This window comes from Sorex araneus, chromosome 2, assembly GCF_027595985.1.
Source record: "Sorex araneus isolate mSorAra2 chromosome 2, mSorAra2.pri, whole genome shotgun sequence".
NCBI lineage: Eukaryota > Metazoa > Chordata > Mammalia > Eulipotyphla > Soricidae > Sorex > Sorex araneus.
Window position 1 is genome coordinate 351,829,702 of NC_073303.1, and position 24,923 is coordinate 351,854,624.

At 36.6% G+C, this 24,923-nt stretch overlaps 1 protein-coding gene across 2 annotated transcripts in view; it reads left to right on the forward strand.

Moving 5' to 3' along the window:
• Positions 1–24,923, forward strand: part of PIK3C3 (phosphatidylinositol 3-kinase catalytic subunit type 3) — a 110,214-nt gene that overhangs the window by 30,826 nt on the left and 54,465 nt on the right. For both annotated transcript variants that reach the window (XR_008628620.1, XM_055128244.1), the window contains exons 5-12: positions 1,532–1,618; positions 3,781–3,876; positions 6,742–6,813; positions 7,884–7,988; positions 8,828–8,920; positions 17,173–17,358; positions 22,787–22,941; positions 24,004–24,094. Coding sequence is in view for 1 of the 2 variants with exons in the window: in XM_055128244.1 (XP_054984219.1) it covers positions 1,532–1,618; positions 3,781–3,876; positions 6,742–6,813; positions 7,884–7,988; positions 8,828–8,920; positions 17,173–17,358; positions 22,787–22,941; positions 24,004–24,094 (885 nt within the window). In the remaining variant the exon portion in view is untranslated. The remainder of the gene's footprint in view (positions 1–1,531; positions 1,619–3,780; positions 3,877–6,741; positions 6,814–7,883; positions 7,989–8,827; positions 8,921–17,172; positions 17,359–22,786; positions 22,942–24,003; positions 24,095–24,923) is intronic.

Consider the following 24,923-nt stretch of genomic DNA (forward strand, 5'->3'; position numbering starts at 1 on the left):
GTTTCCTTCAGTGCTTTGGCCATTAAGAATAAAGCTATTGAGGGGCTGGAGCAATAGCACAGCGGGTAGGGCATTTGCCTTGCACGCGGCCGACCCGGGTTTGATTCCCAGCATCCCATATGGTCCCCTAAGCACCGCCAGGAGTGATGCCTGAGTGCAGAGCCAGGAATAACATCTGTGCATCGCCAGGTGTGACCCAAAAAGCAAAAAAAAAAAAAAAAAAAGAATAAAGCTGGTGAAATACATTCATGTGTCTGGGCTGAAGTGATAGTATTATGTTGGGTGGCAGACTTGCCTGGCATGCAGCCGACCTGGTTTGATTCCCAGCATCCTATATGGTCCCTCAAGCCCGTCAGGAGTTATCCCTGTACACCCTAAGCACCATTTTTGAAAAGGTTAGGTGTTTTAGAAAGGAGTTTTAGAAAAGTTTGGCATTTTGAACAAAGTATACATTCCATTTATAATTCATTTTTGCAAGAGGTAATAAGGTTTGAGTTGATGACTTTGTGTGTATGTGTTTTCTAGTTATTTTAGCATCAGTTGTTGAAAAGATTCTTTCCTCTGTTGCATTACCTATGCTTTTTTTTATCAAAGCCAGTTTTCTATATTATGTGGATCTATTTCTGGATTTGGTTCTTTTGATCCATTGTCAGTTTCTTCAGTGACTTCACACTAGTCTTGGGGAGTGTAGCTTTATTGGAGTCTTGAAATTGGGTTGTGCCAGTCCTCTAATTTTATTCTCTTTAAATATTGTATTGAGTATTCTGGATCCTTTGCTTTTTAATATAAACCTTAGAAAGAGGTTTTATCGAGGGGGAAAAAAAACTTGCTAAGATTTTGATTGTGATTGCATTGAATTAATAAATCAAGTTGGAAGAATTGACAGGTTGGCAGGCGGTGGGGTAAGGGCATGATTTGGTCCTCACCCCGTGGTGCACAGGACTCTTTCTGTCTGTGAGCTCAGGAATAACCCGTGACAGTGCTCAGGGACCATATTGGTGCTAAGGATCTAACATGGAGGCGACACCTTAACCCCTATTGTATCTCTCTGACTTACAGAACTGATAACTTAAGAATAGTGAATCTTTTTTTAAATCTATGAACAGAGTATCCATTTTTTGCTACTTTGATTTAATTATCAGAGTTTTATTGTTTTTTCTTATGTATATTTATTAGGTTATGACAGTTTAATCTGGGGGGATACTAAATATGCTTTAAGGAAGTTTCAAATTGTACTCTTTACTTTTGGTATGTAGGGAAATAATAAGCTTTTGTTTATTAATCTTACAAGTTTGCTTATTAGTTTCAAGAGGGTTTTTTGGTCATTGTTTCATATTCTACTTAGATGATCATGCCGTCTATAAACAGATCATTCCCCCCCAAGTTTGTGTACCTTGTATTTCCTATTTATTATTTTTGCTCTTACATTAGTCCTTACAATATAATAAAAAAATAATGCTAGTTACCACTTTTATTCCACCTTTCCTGTAAGACCTATATTAAATTTTTCTCCTTTATGTTTATTCTGTAGCTCACCAAAGCTCATCGACAAGGACACATGGTGAAAGTAGATTGGCTGGACAGATTGACATTTAGAGAAATAGAAATGATAAACGAGGTGGGTTGACCCTTCTTTGTACTTCAAAACCATTTCTCCAAATTTCCAAATTGAGAGTTTTCTCGGGAAGAACTATTTGCAGGTATCTCACAAATTTGGAGTTGGAACCTGTAGCTGTATGTCAATACTTCAGAAATCTGCTTTTCTCGCAATACTGTGTGGAACCATGACGTGAGTCATGGATTTTATCAGTGTGCTAAGTATCCTTTAAATGAAACCTTTGCAGCGGTGATCGCCCCACGGGTAGCTCTCTGTCTCTCTCACCATAAGGCTGCTAATGTGCAAGTCGAAGCTAGTGGATAAATCTGTCAGCGCAGTGCTGCCTCTTTATTTCAGTTACCTTAAATCATCTTTAGCATTCACAAATAAAACATTGCTTGTCTTATATAATACAGAGAGCTCTGTATCAGTAATAATTAAATTATGTGGTTTAAATAATGGATTTCTTGATTTTATGTTGGTCCTGATGATTGCTTTGGTGAAAATTTTCCAAATATTCTACCATTAAAAAACTATTTTACATTAAACTGTAGCACTGTCATCCCTTTGTTCATCGATTTGCTTGAACGGGCATCAGTAATGTCTCCATTGTGAGACTTGTTGTTACTGTTTTTGGCATATTGAATATGCCACGGGTAGCTTGCCAGGGTCTGCCCTGCGGGTGGGATGCTCTCGGAAGCTTGCCGGGCTTTCCAAGAAGGACGGAGTAGTCAAACCCAGGTTGGCCGCATTGAAAGCAAATGCCCTACCCACTGTGCTATCACTCTAGTCCTTACATTAAACTACCAAATGTTTTTGTCTAATATCCTGTATTTAGAAAGCAAAAATAACTCTTAATGACATTAGGAAAAAGGGACAGACGTTTTGTGTCAGGCTTAACTTATACTGACTGTAATTGGGCACAGCTGACTTTATGTTCTCTGAATTTTTTTTCATGTGGAAAGAGAGAGAAATTAATTTTACAATGAATACTTATAAAAGATTATGAGATTGTTCATATTAAAAAAGGATTAGTATCATTCATCATTTGTATTCCATATGAATACTAGACATTTTTTCCAAATTTTTTCTTAATATGTTTTTATCTTGCATACAAGTTTGATTTTTAAAGTTCTTTTTGTAATAGTTACAATTAAAAAAATTAATTAAAACTTATATGTTTTTCTATTCTTCAATTTATGGTAACCCAGGGTGCAGAAAATGTAATTTTAGAGTTTACTTTGTTGCGCTTTCCTCACTTGAGTAGGGCAGGGTGAAAACACACACACACACACCCACACACACACAAACATTAGATAAACAATAGGTGACCACAAGACAATAATATGCTTCACAATCTGAAATTTTCAGTGACCTTTTTAGATCCTTATGATTATATATGTACAGTTTTAAAGCCATTTAGAAAACTTTTGGGTTAAGAATGATCAACCTTTTGGACTTTATTTTTACTTCACCATTAACATAATTATTTTTTAAGAGGACACATTTTTATAAAATTGTCTTTTTTAAATGTCAGGTTACAGGGGTGGGGCTTGAGTAAACTTAAATTATTTTAATTAAAGTTTACACATGACTTTAAGATATTTTAAGACTGTTAATTAATTGCAGAAATCTTATACAGGTTATGTTCCTAAATTCAAATGATCTTGTTCTTTAATCATACACTTAGGCCTTTTTAAATTGTATTAATTCCTTTAGAGTAATTAATGTGGTTTAGAATGACCTGTTTTTTGCTTAAAATCATTATAAGTGTATGGGCTATGGGGCAACTTGGTGGTGAAAGTATATACTTCGCAAGTTTGAAGTCTTGACTTTGATCTATACCACTCTCCTTAGAATTGTTAGTACAAAACATCTTTTCTTTTGAATCTAAGATAGTTATCTTTCAATTCTCTGCAAATTTCTTGAAGATTTTGTAGAATTAATTTCTGTCTACTGAATAAACAAAGATGAAAGCAATACACATTTGAGGACAGAGTTATAAGTGAGTAGTAGGTACTACAGATAAACAGTAGTTCTTTATATAGTAAAATAATAAGACTGTAAAATAGTGCATTTGAAATTTAAAATTGAGTTCCATAATAGTACCAGGCATTACTAAATGCAGCTCCTTTAAGAGAATGTTGAAGAGTTTCTCTTAAAGCTCTTTTTTTCTCCTCCAGAGTGAAAAACGAAGCTCCAATTTCATGTACCTGATGGTTGAGTTTCGATGTGTCAAGTGTGATGATAAGGAATATGGTATTGTTTATTATGAAAAGGTATTAACTTTGGAACTGTTTATGGTCTCTAAAGTAGAGGGGAGGGGAAACATTTAAAAAATTACTGTTTTGCCTGCTGAGATGAATGATTTGGTTTCAGGATAGCAGCAGACAGCTGTGAGCAGCAGCTGTTTATGCATACACAAATCAAATCATATAGCTCCAACAAGATTACAAAAGCCGATCATTCATGTAATACAGTTCTCAGTTGCAGAATTCAATAAATTTGCAAGAGATTAAAAACTTTTTGATTAATTGTTCTATAAATTGGCAAGTAAGACAGTAAAATAATAGCTTTAAGGGTGTGATTCTTATTTGTGACTAACATGTATTCTCATATTTATATACACACCGTGTGTTGGAAGTGTATCGGTGATCCTAACATGTATATGCTTATAAAACTCTTCATTGACATGCATCCATTTATGTGGCCTATTTCGGATTAAGAAAACCATGTTACCATTTGGCTCAATGATAAGTTTTTGCTCTAATCTACTTGTTGTTTTAAAGTTAGTGAGTATTTGAGAAATATGCAGCTGCTTGAAAGCTAGCTGTGCTTTAATACTGTTGAAGCTACTTACATAGTTACCTACTACAGAATTAGCTGAATACATATTTCAAAACCATGTAAAGCAGCAGGTACTTATGACATTACAAAAATTGACTTTCCGGGGCTGGAGCAATTGCACAGCGGGTAGGGCGTTTGCCTTGCGCACGGCCCAACCGGGTTCGATTCCCAGCATCCCATATGGTCCCCACCCCGAGCACCGCCAGGAGTAATTCCTGAGTTGCAGAGCCAGGAGTAACCCCTGAGCATCGCCAGGTGTGACCCAAAAAGAAAAAAAAAAATGACTTCCTTTGCTGCAAAAGTTGGCAAATGCTTAAATCACGATAAATGTGGCTAGACTTTTGTGGCATTGTTAGAATAATGCTTCTTTTAGGATATCACTGAACTACATGAAGTTTATTTGTTGACTAGAAGAAGCACTCTTTGTTTGTTTGTTTTGTTTGGGGGCAATATCCAGTGATGCTACCCCTGACTCCGTGCCTGGGCATTATCCAGGTGGAGCTCAGGACCATGTGTTATCAGAGATTTAAACCACGAAAGTAAAATAGTCACAGGTGAGTTTTCAAACAGTCCATCTATGTTTAAGTGCTTCCCATTAATCCAAAGTCAGCCAAAGTTAATCTGTTTCATCTTTTTAATTTTATTAAATTGATTTTCCTTGGAAACAAAGAAAGACAGACTGTTTAACATTATTTATTAGAAAAAACTGTATGAAGAAAGGGGCATGTAGACAAATAAACTTGCTTTGTTCCAAGTGCTTCTTGGTAAAAAGCACATTTTACATTTTATACTGTGTGTAATTTTATTCAAAACAATGTTTGCTGACCAAATGGAGTTTTTATTGAGAAAACATGCTAATGGAGAAGGTGGTTTTGAATATTGGCACTCTGCAAGATCTTTTGAGAGACACTTTGAGAATAGATGACATAATAACGGAATAGAAATTAGAAGAATTTCAAGTATTTTTGAAAAGGTTCTTGACCCCTTTCTACTGCTGCTTGAAAATTGCCCATAAATTAATGCCTGTCTACCTGCCTTGTCATATTTCCACTTAGTGTAAAGATTGCTGGGCCAGTGTATTGAATCTAATGGAAATAGACTTTCTTGTCACCTGTCTTTTGTGACAGATAGCCTTAGTGAAGATTACTTGTCACAGTTGGGCTGATAAGTGTGTTTTCTGGTGTTGTGACTGAGAACCAGCCCGTTAAACATCAGCTGTGGGAATCTGTGGTTTTGTGTAAGACTCAATTACTGAACTAAAGTTAAGTCACAGTACTTTGTTGTCTCTTCAATTTTGTTGCATGTATCTAAAGTTATAAACGTGCCAGCATTTGAAAGAGACAGAAACATTTGATATCAGGTGTACAGCTGGGAAAAAATGAATTTTCACTTTAATTAGTTTAGCGTTTTCTAGTATGTATGCAGTGATATCTATGATTCTGAATTACCTTTCTTGCTTGAATTGGCTAGAAATAGAAGCCAATATTCTTCAGTCGTGATGCTATCAACAGTATGACAGCTTTGTTTTAGAAATCGATTGTTACTCATGTTTGTATTATATTGAGTAGGTGTCTCTCAGAAGCAAAGCACTTCATCTCTTGCTGGTCTAAATTTGAGTAAACATTAATTCCAAACTTAAAAATGCTACTTCTCTGAATTGAATTCATTTATGATCATTTGAAAAGTTACCAACATCCACTTTGTAGTTTCTGTAAATGATATAGCACACCATTGTGCTATATTTTAATAATACTCCTTGATTTCCTGAAAATTTGAATATCAGAACTTATTGTTTTTACCAAGCTCTTGTATGAACATAAATTTTATATGATCAAAACTTAACAGGTGATATAAAACAGTCTACTAGTTTTCAGACTCTTCTTTATCAGAATAATGTTACGTGAATTTATTTTGTTTTGTTTTGTCTGGGGGCCATATCTGGCAGTGCTCAGGGCTTACTCCTGGCTCTGCACTCAGGGATTACTCCTGGTGGGGTGCAGAGGTTGATATGAGATGCCAGGGATCAAATTCAGGTTGCCCTCACGCAAGGCAAACACTCTACCCACTGTCCTATAAGCTCCAGCTCCGTAACATTGAATTTCATTGCTTAATTCAACGCTTCTTTATTACTGTAGGGTGAGGGAGAGTTTGGCCTATACCTGACTGCTCAAAACTTTGACTCCTGGAACTGTGCTCAGGGATCACTAGTGGCGGTGCTTAGGGGACTATCAGCCAGGACTAACCTAGGGTTGGCTAGTTAAGTTTTACTTACTTTAACCTGTTACATTGGAATCCAGGATGGTGACGAGTCATCTCCAATTTTGACAAGCTTTGAAATTGTGAAAGTTCCTGACCCTCAGATGTCTATGGTGAGTTATTTTGTAAGTTTTCTGATGAATTTTTTGAGTGCTTAGATCTAATCCATATAATACACTTTCGTTTACAGTAAAAATTTAAAAAAACCTTTAAGGGATCAAAACTCAAATGGTTCATAAGTAAATCCTCCTTAGCTATATAAAATCGGGTTCATATAGAATTTTTACGACAAATAGTAGTATCTAAAAGTGAAGTCAGAATAGTCAGGGTTGGGGCACCATTTTATTTGAATTAGTGAAAGATTAGAGGATCAGGAATGCCATGAAACAAGGACGGGTTTGTTTATGCCAGAAGGTAAAGTTCTATAAACTGTAGAAGATGTAGAAGACGGCTGTTGGAGCTTCTAATTGCGTCCTGGTCGTGGTGACTTAGATGCTTCTGTGACAGGTACATATTGAAAATTGCAGATAATAATTTTACAGATTTTCTGCCGAAGCAAGAATTCCTACCTTGCAATAAAGGTTTAATTGAAAAGGCTAGGCTTTAAAAAAAAAAAAAACTTTTTAGCTGCACAGTTGATGCTATAATATTCATTCTTAAAACTTGTTTACATCACTTTTTTTTTCTTTTAATTCATTTCCAAGCAAACTAGCTGTATCTCTGAAGAGATCAGTCTAGATCTAAAAAGAACAGCTTGAACGACAGTACAAGTAGATAGGCCATGAGCAGCCGACCAGAAGCATACCTGTTCGTCATGGGCTGGACCTCGTGATTTCCCTAGTCCTATATGATTGTGGCCTGGACCTTCCCCACCCATGTTTTAGAGTGAAGGGATACTTGAGTGAGTAGAGGATGTGAAAGCATTTAGTGGATAGTGATGGATAGATACTTCATGAAGCTATAATGGCACAAGCATATTTTGGTCTAGGAAAGCATAAGATATGCTTAGTTTTCTTCTTCAGAATAGGGTTGTATTTTGAAAGGATGCATAGAAAGCAAAAAGTTAACACTTGTAAAATGTTAATTACTATAAAATAGTTTTAATGGTGGTTCACTTTTTCTGTTTCGTTAACTGGTTGTTCCAACTGATTTTTGTTGAAAAATATTTTAAAATAATTTGTAGGAGAATTTAGTTGAGAGCAAACACCATAAGCTGGCCCGGAGTTTAAGAAGTGGACCTTCTGACCATGATCTGAAACCTAATGCTGCCACAAGAGATCAACTAAATGTAAGATAATTTGCATATAGATTGTTGACAAAAATAATTGAATAGGTGGCTTTAAATAAGGGGAGTATTTTGGTACAGCTGATGAGATAATCACTTTTAAAACGTGATTCAGATATATACATTTTCTTTGGGTAACAAATTCTTTGTAACTGCAACAATTTCACTTTTGTTGAATTTTATACTTTTTGAATGTTTGGTAAATAAATTAGCCCTGGAGAGAGAGAATTGTAAAATTATGTTTTTAAAATACAGCAGTCCCTAGAAACTGACCCTAGATAAATTGTCTGATAAAGTCCTTAGACGGCAGACATGTATTTCCATTGATTTAACTAAAAAGTTTTATTTTTTTTTCTCTTTATTTGCCCAGGTTGAGTGGGGAATAAATGGACATTTATTATTTTGACTTTGTTCTTAAGTGAATGAAATTAGCTTAAAGTAGCAGGTCTGCAAATAATATTTTATCATTTAAAGTCATTTTTATAATAATGTTTCATGGAAACAAAACAGTTTTCATCTGACACTGAACTAAAGGACTGTTTAAAGAGGATTTGTGTTAGCTATATGAACATTTTTTTTAAAGTTAGTTTCTAAGAACCTATCAGTGATGTTAAGTGAGGATTTATTTTTATATTAGGCATGACTTTTTTCCATTTGTTCTGTCCTCTTGTACTCTGATTATATCCTATTTAGACTGACACATGTGGCATAATTATTCTTAACTGGTTGTATGCTTTTCCTTATTTTTATAATAGTTCTAGTCCAAAAATACTTACATAGGTGAAAACTAATTATAGAGGAAGAGTATATTTAACAAAATTTTTTTTCCTTCTTTGTTATAGATTATTGTGAGTTATCCACCAACCAAGCAACTTACATATGAAGAACAGGATCTTGTTTGGAAATTTAGATATTACCTGACTAATCAAGAAAAGGTGAGTTCATAGGGTATTTTCTTATATCAGATTTATCTATAAACCTTGTTCAAATAAGTCTTCTTAGGTAAAACAGCCATGGAAAACCAGAATACCAATTGAAAAATGCATTGAGTAATATAAATGATACTTAGATTTTATTTTGTCTTTTGGATTTACATACAGTGGTGCTTGAGGAATTACTTTTGGTTCTGTTCTCAAGGATCACTCCTGACAGTGCTTGGGAGACCACATGTGGTACCAGGAATTGGACCCAGGTCAAGTGTGTGCAGTGAAAGCGCCTGCTCACTGTACCCTTATTCTGATCCTAAGAATTAGTTTTTTACACAGAGACACATACTATTTATTGATGCATAGACAGGGCTTAAAAGTCAGAGAGACTTGAGTTCAATTCAGATATCATACACACTATACGTAAATGAGGTAAATTGCTTTGGAAGCTTGGTTTTCTCATTTTTCTGAGGCTGACAACCTGTTTTTTACGGGTATGATAATATTGGTGATAATCTGTTGCATAGTCGGTGCGTGGTAATGTTGCATCCCTCCTATAGGTTTTTTCTCACTTTCTAAGTCTGGGTGTCTAGCAGCATATTTCTATTATTTAAAGAAGTACAGGATTCTACAGCAGATGTGAAGAGAGAGTATAAAAAGTTAAAATTTGGAGGCCAGAGATGGTGCAGAGGTTAAGTTACTTGCCTCGAACACTTCCAGCCCAGGTTCTATCCTTGGTACCACATGTCTCTTCTAATTCTTAGAAATAGTTCTGTAAATTCTCAGAAAATAGTTACTAGGACTGACTTCTCAGATATACTAGTAACTAGCATCTATAATAATAACGGACATCTTTCAATAGTGACCTTTTCAGGCCCTCAGCAGCTGCACAGGGCAGGTTTTGCTGTTACTAGTTTCCAATTGAGGATACTTTCATCTTAGAAAAATTGAGGAATCAGTGCAAAAGCACAAAGCTTCCAAATTCTGCCACTTGATATGTTCAAGTTTCTTGTTTGATAAGAAGGTAGTCAGTAAAAATATGAAGAGAGGACCGTAGAGAAAATAGTTGTAGCTTTTGTCAACATGCCTCCGCAGGCATATTAAAATGCATTGGAGACAGAACAGAGAAGATATCAGGAAAATTATCATCTGTCAGAAAGCTATAAGATAATTACGTGAGAATTAATGAATGAGTATGTTTTATAATCTTTGAGACGTCTTTAACTACTTTAAGGGTTTTTTTTTTGGAAAAAAATTGTATTTACTTTCTAAAATAAAGATAAAAATCTTGTTAGAGTTAATCACAAGCTCCTCTGCTTTTCCTCTTTATCTTTTATTGATGCCTTGGGAAATTCCTTGTGGATTAATCATATTCATTCTCCTTTATATCCATAATAAGAATGAGAGGGGGATTTCAGATTTACTCTTAACTTTGGGTAGTCTCTTTTTTCGCTGCACAAAGAAAATATTCCTTTTATATTTATAGTAATAGAAATATGGGTTTGTGATTTTGTGTTTTATAAGCAGATTGGGTTTGAACCGTGATGCTCTGTTAAATGAAGAATAACGTGGGTTACAGAAACTGCGTCTTGACTCCAGCGCAGTCTTGTGTGACATACATAGCAAGATACTAAATTAAACCTGTTAAAATGTATAGGCTCAGAAAGCATAGAATAGATTTACAGAGCAGAACTCCCTTAGATAGAAAGGCTTGCAAGAAAAATTGTTTGTTTAAACAAGTAGTCACTTCCCACTGAAATTCAATTACTTCTAGATATGTGCAAAAGAAATAAAATGCTCAAGTGATATAAAGTGTGTGACAAGTTTCATTTAATGAGTTGATTTCAAGTCCTGGTGAGGAGAATGATGAAACTTCAATTCTCAGGACATATTATAGGATTCTTATGATCACTACAGTGGGGTGAACAACATTTTTTAATGTTCTGGAAACACTTTTTAGTAAACTATATATATATTGGCTTTGGCCGTGAAGTGACCAGAGAAATTGTTCACATAGCCACATTTGTATCTGTAATAATTTAAAGTGGCTTTTGTAGAAAACAAATACTCCTGTGTTCCTGTACCTTAATTTATTTACTCAAATTCTTTTAACTGTCATTGATTTGGGGACTGTAATTTAGGATATTTGATGTTTGTTCTCTAAGGCTAAAAAGATTTCTTGGAGAGAAAGCAATATCTAAAATACAACTTACTGGAAATTGGTTCTTACATAGTTATACTACTTAATTACTTTTAATTTAGTTTGTTCTCTTTATGTCACCTGTCAAGTAATAATTGATACTGCACCTAAAATAGTTCACAGTAAACTTTGTCTGTAAAACTCAGTTAAATTCATTTAGTTTTTAAAAATTTGAATTCCTTAGTTTTTAGAAGTAACTCATTTTTATGGTCACTGTATCATTGTCATCCCGTTGCTCATTGATTTGCTTGAGCAGGCACCAGTAACATCTCCATTGTGAGACTTCTTGTTACTGTTTTTGGCATATCAAATATGCCACCAGTAGCTTGCTAGGCTCTGCTGTGCGGGCGAGATACCCTCAGTAGCTTGTCGGGCTCTCTGAGAGGGGCAGAGGAATCGAACACAGGTCGGCCATGTGCAAGGCAAACTCCCTACCTGCTGTGCTATTGCTCCAGCCCCATTTTAATAATACCTATAATATAGCTTTTGTTTTTCCTTTTTGGGCCACACCTGGCAATGCACAGGGGTTACTCCTGGCTCTACACTCCGGAATTACTCCTCGCAGTGCTCGAGGGGACCATATGGGATGCTGGGAATTGAACCAGAGTCAACGCGTGCAAGGCAGACACCCTCCTGGTTATGCTATCATTCCAGCCCCTAATATAGCTTTTAAAATGATAAACAGATGTTTCTTACAAAATGTGAATTAAAAAATAACACCTTTTGAGGCCATAATGATAGTATAGCGGGTAGGGCATTTGCCTTGCACGAGGCTGACCCAGGTTCCATCCCCAGCATCCTGTATGGTCCCCTGAATACCTGAGTAATTCCTGAGTGCAAAGCTAGGAGGGAGTAACCCCCGAGCATAGCGGGGTGTGACCCCAAAAGCCAAAACAAACAAACAAAAAAGGAAAGCTAAAAAGTGACACCCTTTTTTAATGGCTTTTTATTATGCTGGTGAAGCAGAAAGAGGATGTGTCATGGTAGAAGGGTGATAGTGATGCTCTCAGTGTTCTTATGAGGATACTTTTGAAATAGACAGTGATAGGATAAGAATTTTCTTTCCTTCATGATAAGTTGATAATGAATAGCAAGCAGGAATTCAGTTCGTCAAGTTCTTGTTATCAACTTGTGGCCTTTCACTATTCAGGTTTCTAAACTTTGAGATATTATGCCTCTGTCTTCATAAATATCTAATCATTTGAGGAAAAAGACCCTCTTATACAATCATAATGGAGAAGTACTGGATGTTAATTAAAGTTTTTACTTTTAGTAAAACTTTTGGTAATTTATTCATAGATTGGGGTCGTGGGAGAGACAAGATCAGTGTGGAATAAGATTTCCCAGAACTAAGATGGCCTTAAAAGTTTGAGAAAAAAATTTGGAAGCATAGGGAGAGAAAGGGTGAATATGATAGCAATCCAGGAGACTGAGAAATGTGTATTAGTAGTTACAAAATAGAATGGAGTCAGGTAGTCATGAGGCTTAAATTCTACCTTGTCAACAGGATTTTACAGTTACCAGGAAAACCCTAACACAGTAGATTGTGCCATAACAAATTAAATTTTCTTTCAGAATGTAAATTTGGGGGCTAGAGAGGTAGTACTTCAGGTAGAGTTTGCATGTGACTGACCCAGCTTCAATTCTGCCACCTTATGTGGTCCCTTTGGCACTGTCAGGAGTGGTCCCTGAGCACAGAACCAGGAGTAAGACCTTAGCACAACCAGGCATGACTCAAGACATAAAAATAAATAAAAAATAGGTTTGTGCACTGGAGTGACAGTACAGTGGGTATGGCGCTTGCTTTGTGTGGAGTGGATCTAGGTTTGATCCCCAGCAACCCATAGGGTCCTCCAAGTCCCTCTAGGAGTGGTCCCTGGTCACCAAATTAAAAAACAAATAAAATAATGTTACATCTTTTAAAAACATATATAAATATTTAAAGTGAAGTTATATGAAGTTTTAAAATGAATTAAGGACCTTGTTTTTTTTTTCAAGAGTATAATTTGAAATTTATTATTTTTATATACTTGTCTTTCAATACTTTTCCCCCATCCAGTGGGACTATAGCCTGAAGTTTCATTGTTCATGCCACTGGGGCTGGATAGGAGACCGGGAGAGGGGTGTCCACTGCTACATGTGGTGCTGGAAATCAAACATGCTGGGCATATTGTCTACCACACCGCCTCTTTCTTTAAATTGAGTTTTTAACCTTTATTGGGCTACTGTAATTTACAATGCTGTTAATGATGGTATAATGATTTTATGTATATATCGTCCTCGCAGTGACACCTGTCTCAAGCGAGTACCCACTTCCTTCTGTCAACATCCCATTCAACATCCTCCCTTCCCCTAGTCTCCCCAACTCCCACTAATACACAGAGCTGGAGAATTCTGTTGTCTTTGGCCTTTTGTTGCTCCCTATTGTTTTTTAATTAAGTCCCATATGAGAGCAGTGTTGCATCATGAGATTTCAGCTGTGCATTATTATAGATTAACATTTGTATTAATGTTTGCTTTTGAAGTGTACAAATTTGTATGCAGGCGAATCAGGATTTGAGCAGAGCTGATTGTTATTAAAGGAGATATAATTAGGAGGCTCATGTACTGATCTGGAGGTCAGGGGTCAGAATGGAGTATGTGTGGCCGGGGTGATAGTCCTGCTGGTAGCATGCCTGCCTTGCATACGGCCAACACAGGGTCGATCCTGGCACCTCATATGGACCCCCAACCTCTGGGAATGATCGCTGAGCTCAGAGCCAGGAGTTAGCCCTGAGTACAGCTGAGTTGTCCCCCCTCCCCCACAAAAAAAGAACAAAACAACACAGAATGAAGGATGTATAATATGTCTCGGAGTTCACCCTTCTGAGTGCATAATGAAGAAAATATGGTATATGGGAAGAACAGGGTGAGAAAATATTTTGTTTTTGAATATTTGGAATGAAAATAGAATAATCGATTTGCTATAATAGGAAATATCTATAATAAATATTTTGTTTTCATCCCCGTATCCTATGAGTTTTTTAAGCCCTTGATATTTCCTGAGTGGTAGAGATGAGAACATCTTTTATTGTTCATGCACACTAAACCCTTTTAGCTATACCTGATTTTATGCCAATGAAGTGACTTCTGGGAGAATGGGGTCTTTGCTCTGAGAAACCAACCCTGTGATTAGAGGATTAAACACCCCACCCCTCTACCTTCCCCATCTGGGCAGTAAGAGTTACTGGGGCTTGAGTAACTCATGCCTGGATGCTGATTTAATAAATTGCGTCTACATAGTGAAAACGGCAATGCCAGTGAAATGATTGTGTTCACGGACCAGGAGAGAGGCACACCACAGATGTCTGTGGAGAATTAGGAAATTGGTTGATGTGGAAAACCAGATGGCATCAGAAGAGTCTTGAGCAAAGGAAGAGGATTTTCTTCAGCAATAATGGAGAAGTTTTCAGTAGTTGAGTTTGCAGATGTTTAACCTAAACATATATGTGAAGAGTATACTGTTTTCTGCTCAGCAGAATAGACGATTTTAAGGAGAGAAGGAAGCAGTGTTGTGATTCTAAGTTTGGGAAGGATTTAGCAAAGTAGTTTTTGCTATTAATGTAGAATACGGTGATCTTATTGGAGAGGCAGATTAACAATCATAATAAAATGATTTGTTTCAGTTATTTATTTGTATAAAGCACTGTCACTGTAGCACTGTCGTCCCATTGTTCACCGATTTACTCGAGTGGGCAGCAGTAACATCTCCACTGTGAGACTTGTTACTGTTTTTGGCATATCAAATACGCCACACAGAGCTTGCCAGGCTCTCCCAGAGGGACGAAGGAATCGAACCCGGGTTGGTCGCATGCAAGGCAAATGCCCTACCCGCTGTGCTATTGCTCCAGTATATTTGTATATTGGTGTTAATTTACTCTGAACATAGCTATTATCAAAACTTGAGATTAAATATTATCATATTGTTCTCTTCAAATTTGCATTCTCTTCAAATTTGCATTCTTTTGTCTTTATCATTCCTCTTCTTGTGTTTTCGGCTACCTTCTTGTTTACATTTGTAGCAGCATTATAAAGTTGAGTAATTTTTTGTACAGTGCCTTATGTTTCTTTGGCTGAAGTTTATAAATCTTACTAATAAGTACATCAACTTGAGAATCTGGGAGTTAGATTGTCTTAGTTAGCAAATTGAGTATATTGACCTGCTGCAAGATTTGCTTATAATAAGTATGTATCCACACATTTTTATTAAGACTGCTGATGTAGTGTGAAATGGAAAAGCTTTTGCTGTAGTTACTTAAGAAGTATTACTTCATTTACACATTCAATCTAGAACTACATTTTAGAAATATAATTAAGTCCATGGAATAAAGTTACTAAGGTAGACTGTATTTCAAGTTATTAAGGCAGTCTATATTACATGGAAGAAGGAAGCGTTACGTTAAATAGGGAGCAACAGGTGGAGAATAGCAAGGGGCTATCCTGGGGAATGAAACCGTCAGCTTTAGATGTAGGCTTGCCCACAAAAGCATTTAACATTTAGAAGAGCATGACTTAAGTAAAGTTAGGGCAACTACTAAAGAATTAAGGATTGCTGAGAACTTCTGAGAGAAGTTGATTTCTACAAGTTGGCCTTTGAGAAGATGATCCATTTTGGTGAAGTGCAGGAAAGAGTTTTAGACAAGAGCTAGACTGTCCTGTGTAACGTCGGCTAATTTAAATGTTGTTTGAAGGGCAGTGAAGGTGAACTTAGTGTAATGTGTAAGTTGTAGGTTTGGAGTGAGGTAACAGATATAAGCGGTACGTTTTGTTTGATTTTAAGATTTTTACTTAGTCCTAGTTTGATTCCTTTGTCCCTCTTGGAGAGCCCAGCAGTCATTACTGCCAGGAATAATTCCTGAGTGCAGAGCCAGGAGTAACCTTGGTGCATCGCCGGGTGTGACCCAAAAAGGTGAAAAAAAAAAAAAAAGAAGTAATCTAGGAAATAACATAGGAGTTTGAAGTAGACTTAGGAGATCAGCTTTGATTGTGTAATGATTCCAAGGGCATGAGTTAAATTTAGGGAATGGCAATGTCTAAGGGCAAAGGGGAAACTGATGAAACATAAATGACCTGGAAGTCAGTCATCCTGGATTTTAGGTATGATGAGGTTTTGTGTTTGATCCCTTGTGCCTACAACAGCTCTGGTTGTGTTCTAGAAACATGACCACAACCTCCACAACAAAATAGTTACTTCTCTCTATTAGAAACATACACATACTCTATGTAGTTGAAATCCTCCTTTCCAGTTCTGGGAAACCATTGGTCCAAGGGACAGATACTTGGTTTGTTTTTTGCTTTTTGGGTCACACCCGGCAATGCTCAGGGGTTACTCCTGGCTCTGCACTCAGCAGTTACTCCTGGTGGTGCTCAGGGGACCCTTTGGGATGCTGGGAATCGAACCTGGATCGGCTGTGTACAAGGCAGACCAAACTTGCCAGGTTCTCCAAGAGGGAGAACTAGGCTATCAGATATCACGGCCTTGTGCTTTCCGGAAGCTTGGTTTTATAGTCTCGCTGTTGGCCATTGATGGGATTACATGGTGCCAGGGCAGTTTCTGGGTGTGACTGCCTAGCTACTGGAAAATGGGGATGTGGGTGCAAGAGGCCCAGTCCCAATCTGAGCAGGCGTGGAGATCTCAGCCCTGGCTCCTGCACACTTGGGTTCCTCTGCTGGTTCTTTCATGTGTGAGGCTTGTCCAAATGTGTGGAGAATGGTCTATAAATCTAATATATTGATAAAATGACAAAGGCAATTATTTTTAAGAAAATTACAAATTCACATTACTTTTTTAAAGTGATTTGACCTAAAAAAAGTAGTATAAGCAATACGCCTTTTCCCCATTTTGCACTGTTTTTCTGGAATCGTGTGTTTAGCACTGTTGAGTGTCTATCCAATGAGTCAGTTCTTGACTTTATGACTCTGCCATTAGGACCAAGCAGAACTCTGCTTGATTACTCTTGGCCTTTTCCACTCTGAATTATAGGCTTGCCTTTTCTAATATGAGAATATTTTCTGATTTTAGGCTTTGACAAAATTCTTGAAGTGTGTAAATTGGGATCTACCTCAAGAGGCCAAACAGGCATTGGAGCTTCTGGGAAAATGGAAGCCCATGGACGTTGAGGATTCCTTGGAACTGCTGTCCTCTCATTACACCAACCCAACTGTGAGGCGTTACGCTGTTGCCCGACTGAGGCAGGCAGATGATGAGGTACCTCAGTACATTATAATTATTATAATTCTTGGCTGCTCTTCGGGTATATCTTAAACTGGAGCCTCATAAGAGTATGTGTGTGTTTATGTGTCTGTTTGTCTGTGTATGTATTTGTGTATCTGTGTATGTATTTGTGTATCTGTGCTTTTTTTTGTGTGAGAGGAAGAGGATATACTAGGTGTGTTTTCAGAAGTAAAATTAAAATATTCCCCCTGGGACTCCTCTGTGAAATGAAAATTTACTTCCTGATATGTTCCGTGATAGGACAATCTCTCCCAGGACACTTACTAGCAGCAGAGCTTGTATTGCTCTGTCTGGAAAAAGGAATTCTAATGAAAAATGGTTTAATGCAGCACTGGCTTGGGAATAATTCAGATCCCCTCTATCAGTCAGTACAACAAGCCACATTTAATTGTAGCATTGAGAAGCCCCTGGGGCCTTTAAAGCCCCGAGATGCATGGTCATCGGATTCTCCTTCCATCTCCTCCTTAAATGTTTCTGTTGCTGACAATTTTGTGTATATGGAGATTTTATAAAGTTGGTTTTGAATCCTCTGGAAAGCAAAACAGCTAACTTTAACCTGCCTACAAATTACATAAATATATATGCATATTATATCTATCTATCTATCTATCTATCTATCTATCTATATATATATATCTCGTATATAGCCACCAGGGATTAAGAAACACTTTGTGTTAGCAAAGCATTTTAAATTTCTATTAGATTCTAATGAGGCAAACTCATTGAGCATTTTTTAAAAACAATTTTTATAGATAGATGTGTTCTCAAACATAGTCTTAGTTTATACTAGCTTATGGTGTTAATGGATATTTGAGATCTCATTTACCAAGCCTTAATAAACTATAGACTCTGATTCCACAGATTGACTCTTATCAAAGATCTTTTTTTTTTTTTTTAAAGAAAATAATCTTGACTCCATAGTAGTATCTGAATACTGAAGAAGTCAAATGTAGACTTTAGGGAGTTTTCTGTGGCTATTTATAGTATAATTTATCACTGAAATAAGTAGTAGAGTGAATGATCCTGTAAAACAGTTGACCCATTCTCATCACCCGGCAGCTCAGCTGATGTTCAGCCTGGTGTTGCAGCTCTGCCGGGGCCTGGCTATGCTGCGGGCTACCCGGACCACCCTGACAGTGCTCAGGGTACCCTCAGGACACCCCTGGTGTATTAGGAGGGCTTTGTGGTACTGGGAATTGAACTTAGGCATGCTGGGCATATACTCAGCCCTTTGATCGCTCTCCCGGCCCAGTATTTCTGTTCCTCAGAAAATTAACTATATATATATTAGCTCCCCTAAGTATGCAAAATTCAGGAATATGAGAGAGAGAGAGTGTGTCTGTGTATGTGTGGGAGGGAGAGCGAGTGAGAGAGAGTGTTTCTAGTCTCTTTTGGACATTTGTAGGTCAACATGATTTTATTTTATTTTATTTTTGGGTTTGGGGCCATACCAGTAGTGCTCAGGGCTTACTCCTGGCTCTGCATACAGACTCAGGGGACCATTTGGGGTGCCAGGATCAAACTCGGGTATCCACATGCAAGGCAAACTCAAGCTCCCTACCTACTATAATACTGCACCAGTCCCTGGGGGTCATTATTTTTAAGTAGCCGCATAATATTGTACTGCATTTGTTATGTAATGTAGTCTGCCTCTTCTGATCATCATTTTCAGTTTTTCACCGTAATTATTTTAGTAGATTGACTTCTATATGCATTTTTCCCTATTCCTGAATAAATAGCTTGCTTTAAAATTATATTAGGCTAAAAATATGCTTTTATGTATTTTGCTGACAATCCTCTATAAATTGTTTTTCTACCTTCATATTTGAATTTCTGCCATTTTATAATAACTTTATATGATTACATATATTGCCTTTATAAAAATTAATTGTTTAACATTTGTCTTTGTCAATAATTTCCCGAAAATTTTGCCATTTTCTTAAAATGCCTCAAGACTAGTAGGTGAAAATTAGATTTAGTTTTTTCATTAGGGAGAAATTGACATATTTGTTATTAAGCCTTTTTTCCTGGAAGCATATAAAGCCTTAATAAACTATAGAATATTTCTATTCAAGTTGCAGTTTTATAAAAATTAAACATATTTAAATGTTTTTAATTAAATTTTTTTCCTAATAGCTATTGTTCAAATTACCAACTACCTTACTCCTTAAATTTCTCTTTCTTGCTAAATGGAAATCTATATGGTTTTTCTTTATATATATATATCTGTATATATACATATATATATTTTTTGACTATGGACCATAGTAAAGCAGGTAAGACACTTTACTTGGATGTGGCTAACCCAGGTTCTATCCCTGGCGCCCTCTGTGGTACCCTAAGCCTGCCACGAGTGACCCCTGAGTGCAGAGCCAGGAGAAAGTTTGGAGCACTACTGGATATGGCCCAAAAGTAAAAGCAAAAATAAAGTCTAAAAAAATGATACCTTACTTAGTTACCATAGTGATTTATCTTATGGATACAAGAAATATTGGATAGGATCTTAATTTTAAATTCATTTAGCATCATGCTATCTGCTAATCATCAGCTTATAATGCATGTGAAAATTTTGATGCTGAAATTAATGATAATACCAACTTGCACCCAATCACTTCAGCAATTTGTATGTCTGGTAGATATTAAGTGGGTCTTAATGTTTTAATTTTATTTCTGTGCCATTCCACCTTGCCTTGCTGTTGTGCAGTGATCAGGTTTGGTCATATGCCTGGCTGTGGTTCTCCACATTTTCAGCTGTGGTGCTCCTAGATGGGGGGGTCCACATACAGTGCTGATACATGGGCCGGGGCTCACTGATGTTCACATTCCTTCATTGTGGTGTTTGTAGACTTCTTCGCTAAGGTACATACACATTGTATGTGGCAGTGGTCATCTGGAGGTCCTGCTATGCTGAGACCAGGACTCTTGCCAACCTCTTCTTTTTTCAATTTAATTTAATTTTTATAAACTTGTTCCCATAATTTCTTGCATGTGATATTCCAACACCAGTGCCACACCATTACACCTACCCACCACCCTATTCGAATGCTTCCACCTCGACCTCCAAACCCTGTCCCCAAAGTGCACCTAAATAATTTATTTTGTATTGTTTATTATGAATAATCAGTAAAAGTGATCCAAATAAATTTCCTTAGAGGAAAGTGTGAGAAGATTGCTATATTTCACCCTGGAGCCATTAAGCCCTTATATAAGAGATTACCAACAAGTTGTTAAAGGTTGTGCCTTATGTACTTATGTGTGTGTATGTGTGTGTGTGTGTGTGTGTGTGTGTGTGTGTTAAAAAACACACATATTTCTCTCCCTGACATGAGTTGCCTTCTACTTTACACCCCATCAAATGTGGTAGCTACTCTCGGTACATCAGTGGTATAGAGTATGCGATGCTGCAGCCTTGCACTCCGGGAATAGAGATTAATTAAAAAAAAAAATATTGGATGGTGACTTTGGAGTCCAGAAGCATCTCCATGGCATGTTTTGTAAAATATTGCTCTCTTCCAAGAGAGCTTGGGAGTCTCTGGATCATGGCTATTAATGAGCTTTTATGGCCCAGATCGCCCACTTCTTTGTGGTGTGATTGCTGAGTGTTGTGCCCTTTTTGTGGTGCTTATACTCACGTGCAGTGTAAGGGCTAGACACCACTAGTGGCAGCCAGTCTGGCAGGCAGCTCAGCTGCTAGGCTCAAAGAGCAGAGAGTTCAGATGACGGTCAGTGCATGTGGGACATTGGTGATATGGATCCATGGCTATATATATACTTGCAGGGCAGCTACTCTGAGCCCCTGAGCTATTCCTTCAGGCCAAGGTTCTAATATTTTGTGCAGGTAGCATCTGACGTGCTTCATTCTATAGCTTATGTGAAATTGTAGCATTACAACGGTCCTGCACTTGTAAAAGAAATCCAGCTCAGTCTTTTTAATCTTTCTGAATTTGATTTGCTAATGTTAATTCTATTTGCGAATTTTGAAAACCATATTTCTTATAGCTGTGTGACTAAAAAGGAGAAATTCCCCATTGAACATTGCAGGAAGAGTAGAATTTCACAGTTGGATATGCGTTTACATTCCAAGTGGAAAGAACAATGCAGTATGAGCAAAGGCTTGAAATGTGCAAGAAAAATAGAAGTACTTTTCCTTGATTATCTGGGAGGCAAGGTCAGAACTTGTATTTCTCTAACTGAAGATGCCTATATGAAAAGTTACTTTTAATTCAGTAAGAAATGGGGGGGACCAGAGGGGGGTGGTCAGGAAGTGGTTTTGTCCTGGGGCTCTGTATCAGTACTCTGAAGTATTAGGATTCCTTTGTTGAGAAGACTGGTGGTCACCAATCAGAAAATATTTCTTCTTGGGATATTTTTGTTCAACTGCTTGATATGGAAACAGTTTTGTGTTGTTTTGAAGTATGACGCTGTGCCTTTCATGCTCGAAGGAGTTTTTAAGATGTGCGACTGGGGATGGAGTGGTGGTATAGCATGTAGGGTGCTTGCCTCGTCCATGTCCGACCTGGGCTCAACACCCCCTATAGTTCCTGAATCTCTCAGTACCAATCCCTGAGCAGCACTGGGTTTTGTCCAAGTCTCCCAATACCCCCCTCCCCATGATATGATGACTACTTATTAAGTGAGTGGAATTTTACTTATAATTGAACTTCATATCTAAAGAAAGGGTACTTTGAATATTGGATACTACACACAGATGCTGGTGAGTGAATTAAAGACGTTTTTTTTTTTTTCCTAGTACCTTTTTGAAAAAACTTGAAATTTGTACTGTTTTTTTTTTTTTTGGTTTTTGGGTCACACCCAGCGATGCTCAGGGGTTACTCCTGGCTTTGCACTCAGGAATTACTCCTGGCGGTGCTTGGGGACCATATGGGATGCCGGGGATCAAACCCGGGTCGGCCGCGTGCAAGGCAAACGCCCTACCCACTGTGCTATCGCTCCGGCCCCCAGTTTTTTTGTTTTGAAGTTTTCTGGTGTGACATATCTCAATGCTGTTTTTTCATTGCACTGATGGTATATTATATGGAGTAAATTATCAGAATAAATAAAAACACACCCACAGTCTGGAAGAAAATATTTGTTCACCACTAATCTGAGAAAGAATTAGTATTCAAGATATATAAAGCACTGGTGGAACTCTTTAAAAAAGAACACACAACCAACTCCCACTCCCCCATCTGCACACACACAAAAATACACCAACCTCATAAGAAAAAATGGAGGTAGAAAAATATGGGCCTAGTAACATGCAAAAGTTGACAAGTGGCTTAGTGATAAATTGAGAAGTAGTTGTTGATAGTTTCGTTTTTAAGGAATAAATTAATTTTCTTTCTACATTTATTTTGCAATTGCTTTCCTAATTCACCTATTTTTTTTGTTTGTTTTATAGGACTTATTGATGTACCTATTACAACTGGTGCAAGCTCTTAAATATGAAAATTTTGATGACATCAAGAATGGGTTAGAACCTGCCAAGAAGGACAGTCAGGGTTCAGTGTCAGAGAGTGTGTCAAATTCTGGAATAAATTCTGCAGAGATAGATAGGTACGGATATTCAGGTGGTGCTTCATATTCAAATATGATTGTTTTCACCTCTCAGACTTCTTATTCCAGTAGGTACTAAGTTTAAAGCTTTGCTAATGAATATGGCATATGCATGCACAGAATACAAATTAATAATTACAGAGCACTGTTGCAGGCCATGGAATTATAATTCTTGAGTTAAAAAATTTGGTCCCGTAATGTAACTAGTTCTTTAAATTGTATATTACTATTCTCTCTGTGTTTCACATCTAAAAATTGGAATATAAATGATAGGAACTGATATTTTTAATGATTGTTTAAAGAGTAAATGAATGAGCTCAAATACAAGGGGTTAGAAAGTGTTAGATGACATTGCTGTTCATAGGAAAAGAAAATGAAAACAGGACATTTTTGTGATATAGATGTGTTATCATTTTCATCAGCTGACTTTTATTCTCTGAATTGTTCTATATGATTGCAATATATCTTTTTGTGTTTCAGTTGGGGATGAACTGTAAAGGTGGGGGAAAAAAAAACATTTTTCCCTTCCCTAAGATAATTTATATTTTTAGATATTTAAGAAGCAATCCCTTATGTTTTCTTCAACAGCACTTTGGAGGCCTTCAGTCTCTTGACATAGTTATGTGTCTTCTTCATTCCTGAACTCACCTAGAAGTTTTATTGGAAATGCATTTAAGATTTTTATGACAGAATGGATTTAACAGTATTTCTCAAATTATGGTCTGCTGGTCATAGTTTTTGAGGTTTTTGTTGTTGTCATTGTTTTGTTTTATTTTAAGGTAAAAAGAATTCGGAGCTTCTTATGACTTCGTATTTGGAAAATAGTCATGAAAAGCAAAATTAACTTTTAAAAAATTGTACTTATTAGAACCTTTACTATTCAGAATGACAACAAATATCCAAGAAACTTTTACTCAAAGAATTTTTTTTTTTCTAGAATGTGATGACTCTAGTGTTACTACATAGGTTGGAAAGTAATATTTGACCAGACACAGTTGAGGTGCCCTATACTACAGGTTTGTTTATCTTTATATCAGTGAATGTTTTCTTTTATTCTTCCAGCTCTCAAATTATTACTAGCCCTCTTCCTCCTGTGTCTTCTCCTCCTCCTGCTTCTAAAACGAAAGAAGGTGCAGATGGTGAAAATCTTGAGGTGAGTTACAAAGCTTTTCAAGTTTTCTCCAGGAAAAATGCCATCAGAAAACATTTTTATCTTGGTCTTTGGGACGCTAATTTTGATTAATAAGCTAAATACTCATCTTTATTAAATAACGTTTTTTATGATGCATCTTTATGACTTTTCTTCTCAGCAAAATATTCTAGATAATCATCAATGCAAAGAATTTTATTGGTTCTTTAGGGCATATAATTGGATTCATATGCAATGTGAAAATAAACTGTGCTTAAATATTTTATTAAAGACATACAGAATATTTATTGTTAACATTATGAGAACCATGTAATTTTCAGTGTTTGTGATCACATTACACGAATCTAATTTTGATACTAGAGAAAGTACATTAGGCATCTATTTTAAATTATACTGAAATTAAGAAAAGATCTTTTAATTTTAGGTAAAACAGTTTTGTGCTACTCTGCATGTAAAATTGAGTGTACATTGTAGAAATTGATCGACTCATATTTTCCCAAAAATTCTAATTTGAGAAGAATGTTTTATGCTCTTCATATTGAAAATTTCCTCTTTTGAAAATATATGCCCTGGTATTAGAAGATAAATCGATTTGTATGCTTTAACACCATTATAACCATCTTACAAAACTCATTTTTTTAAAGAAAATTTTGTTGAATATTTTCAACATGCATAAATGTTGTTTTTAGTTAGAGTTTAGGTATCAGTCTTGATAACTGTGTGGATTGTTTTAATTATTAGTTATGACTCGGTGTCTGCCTATAATAGAAAATAATGAAAAGAGAATTTTCAGTCAAAGGATCGAACATCATTAGCCCTTTCTAGAATCATT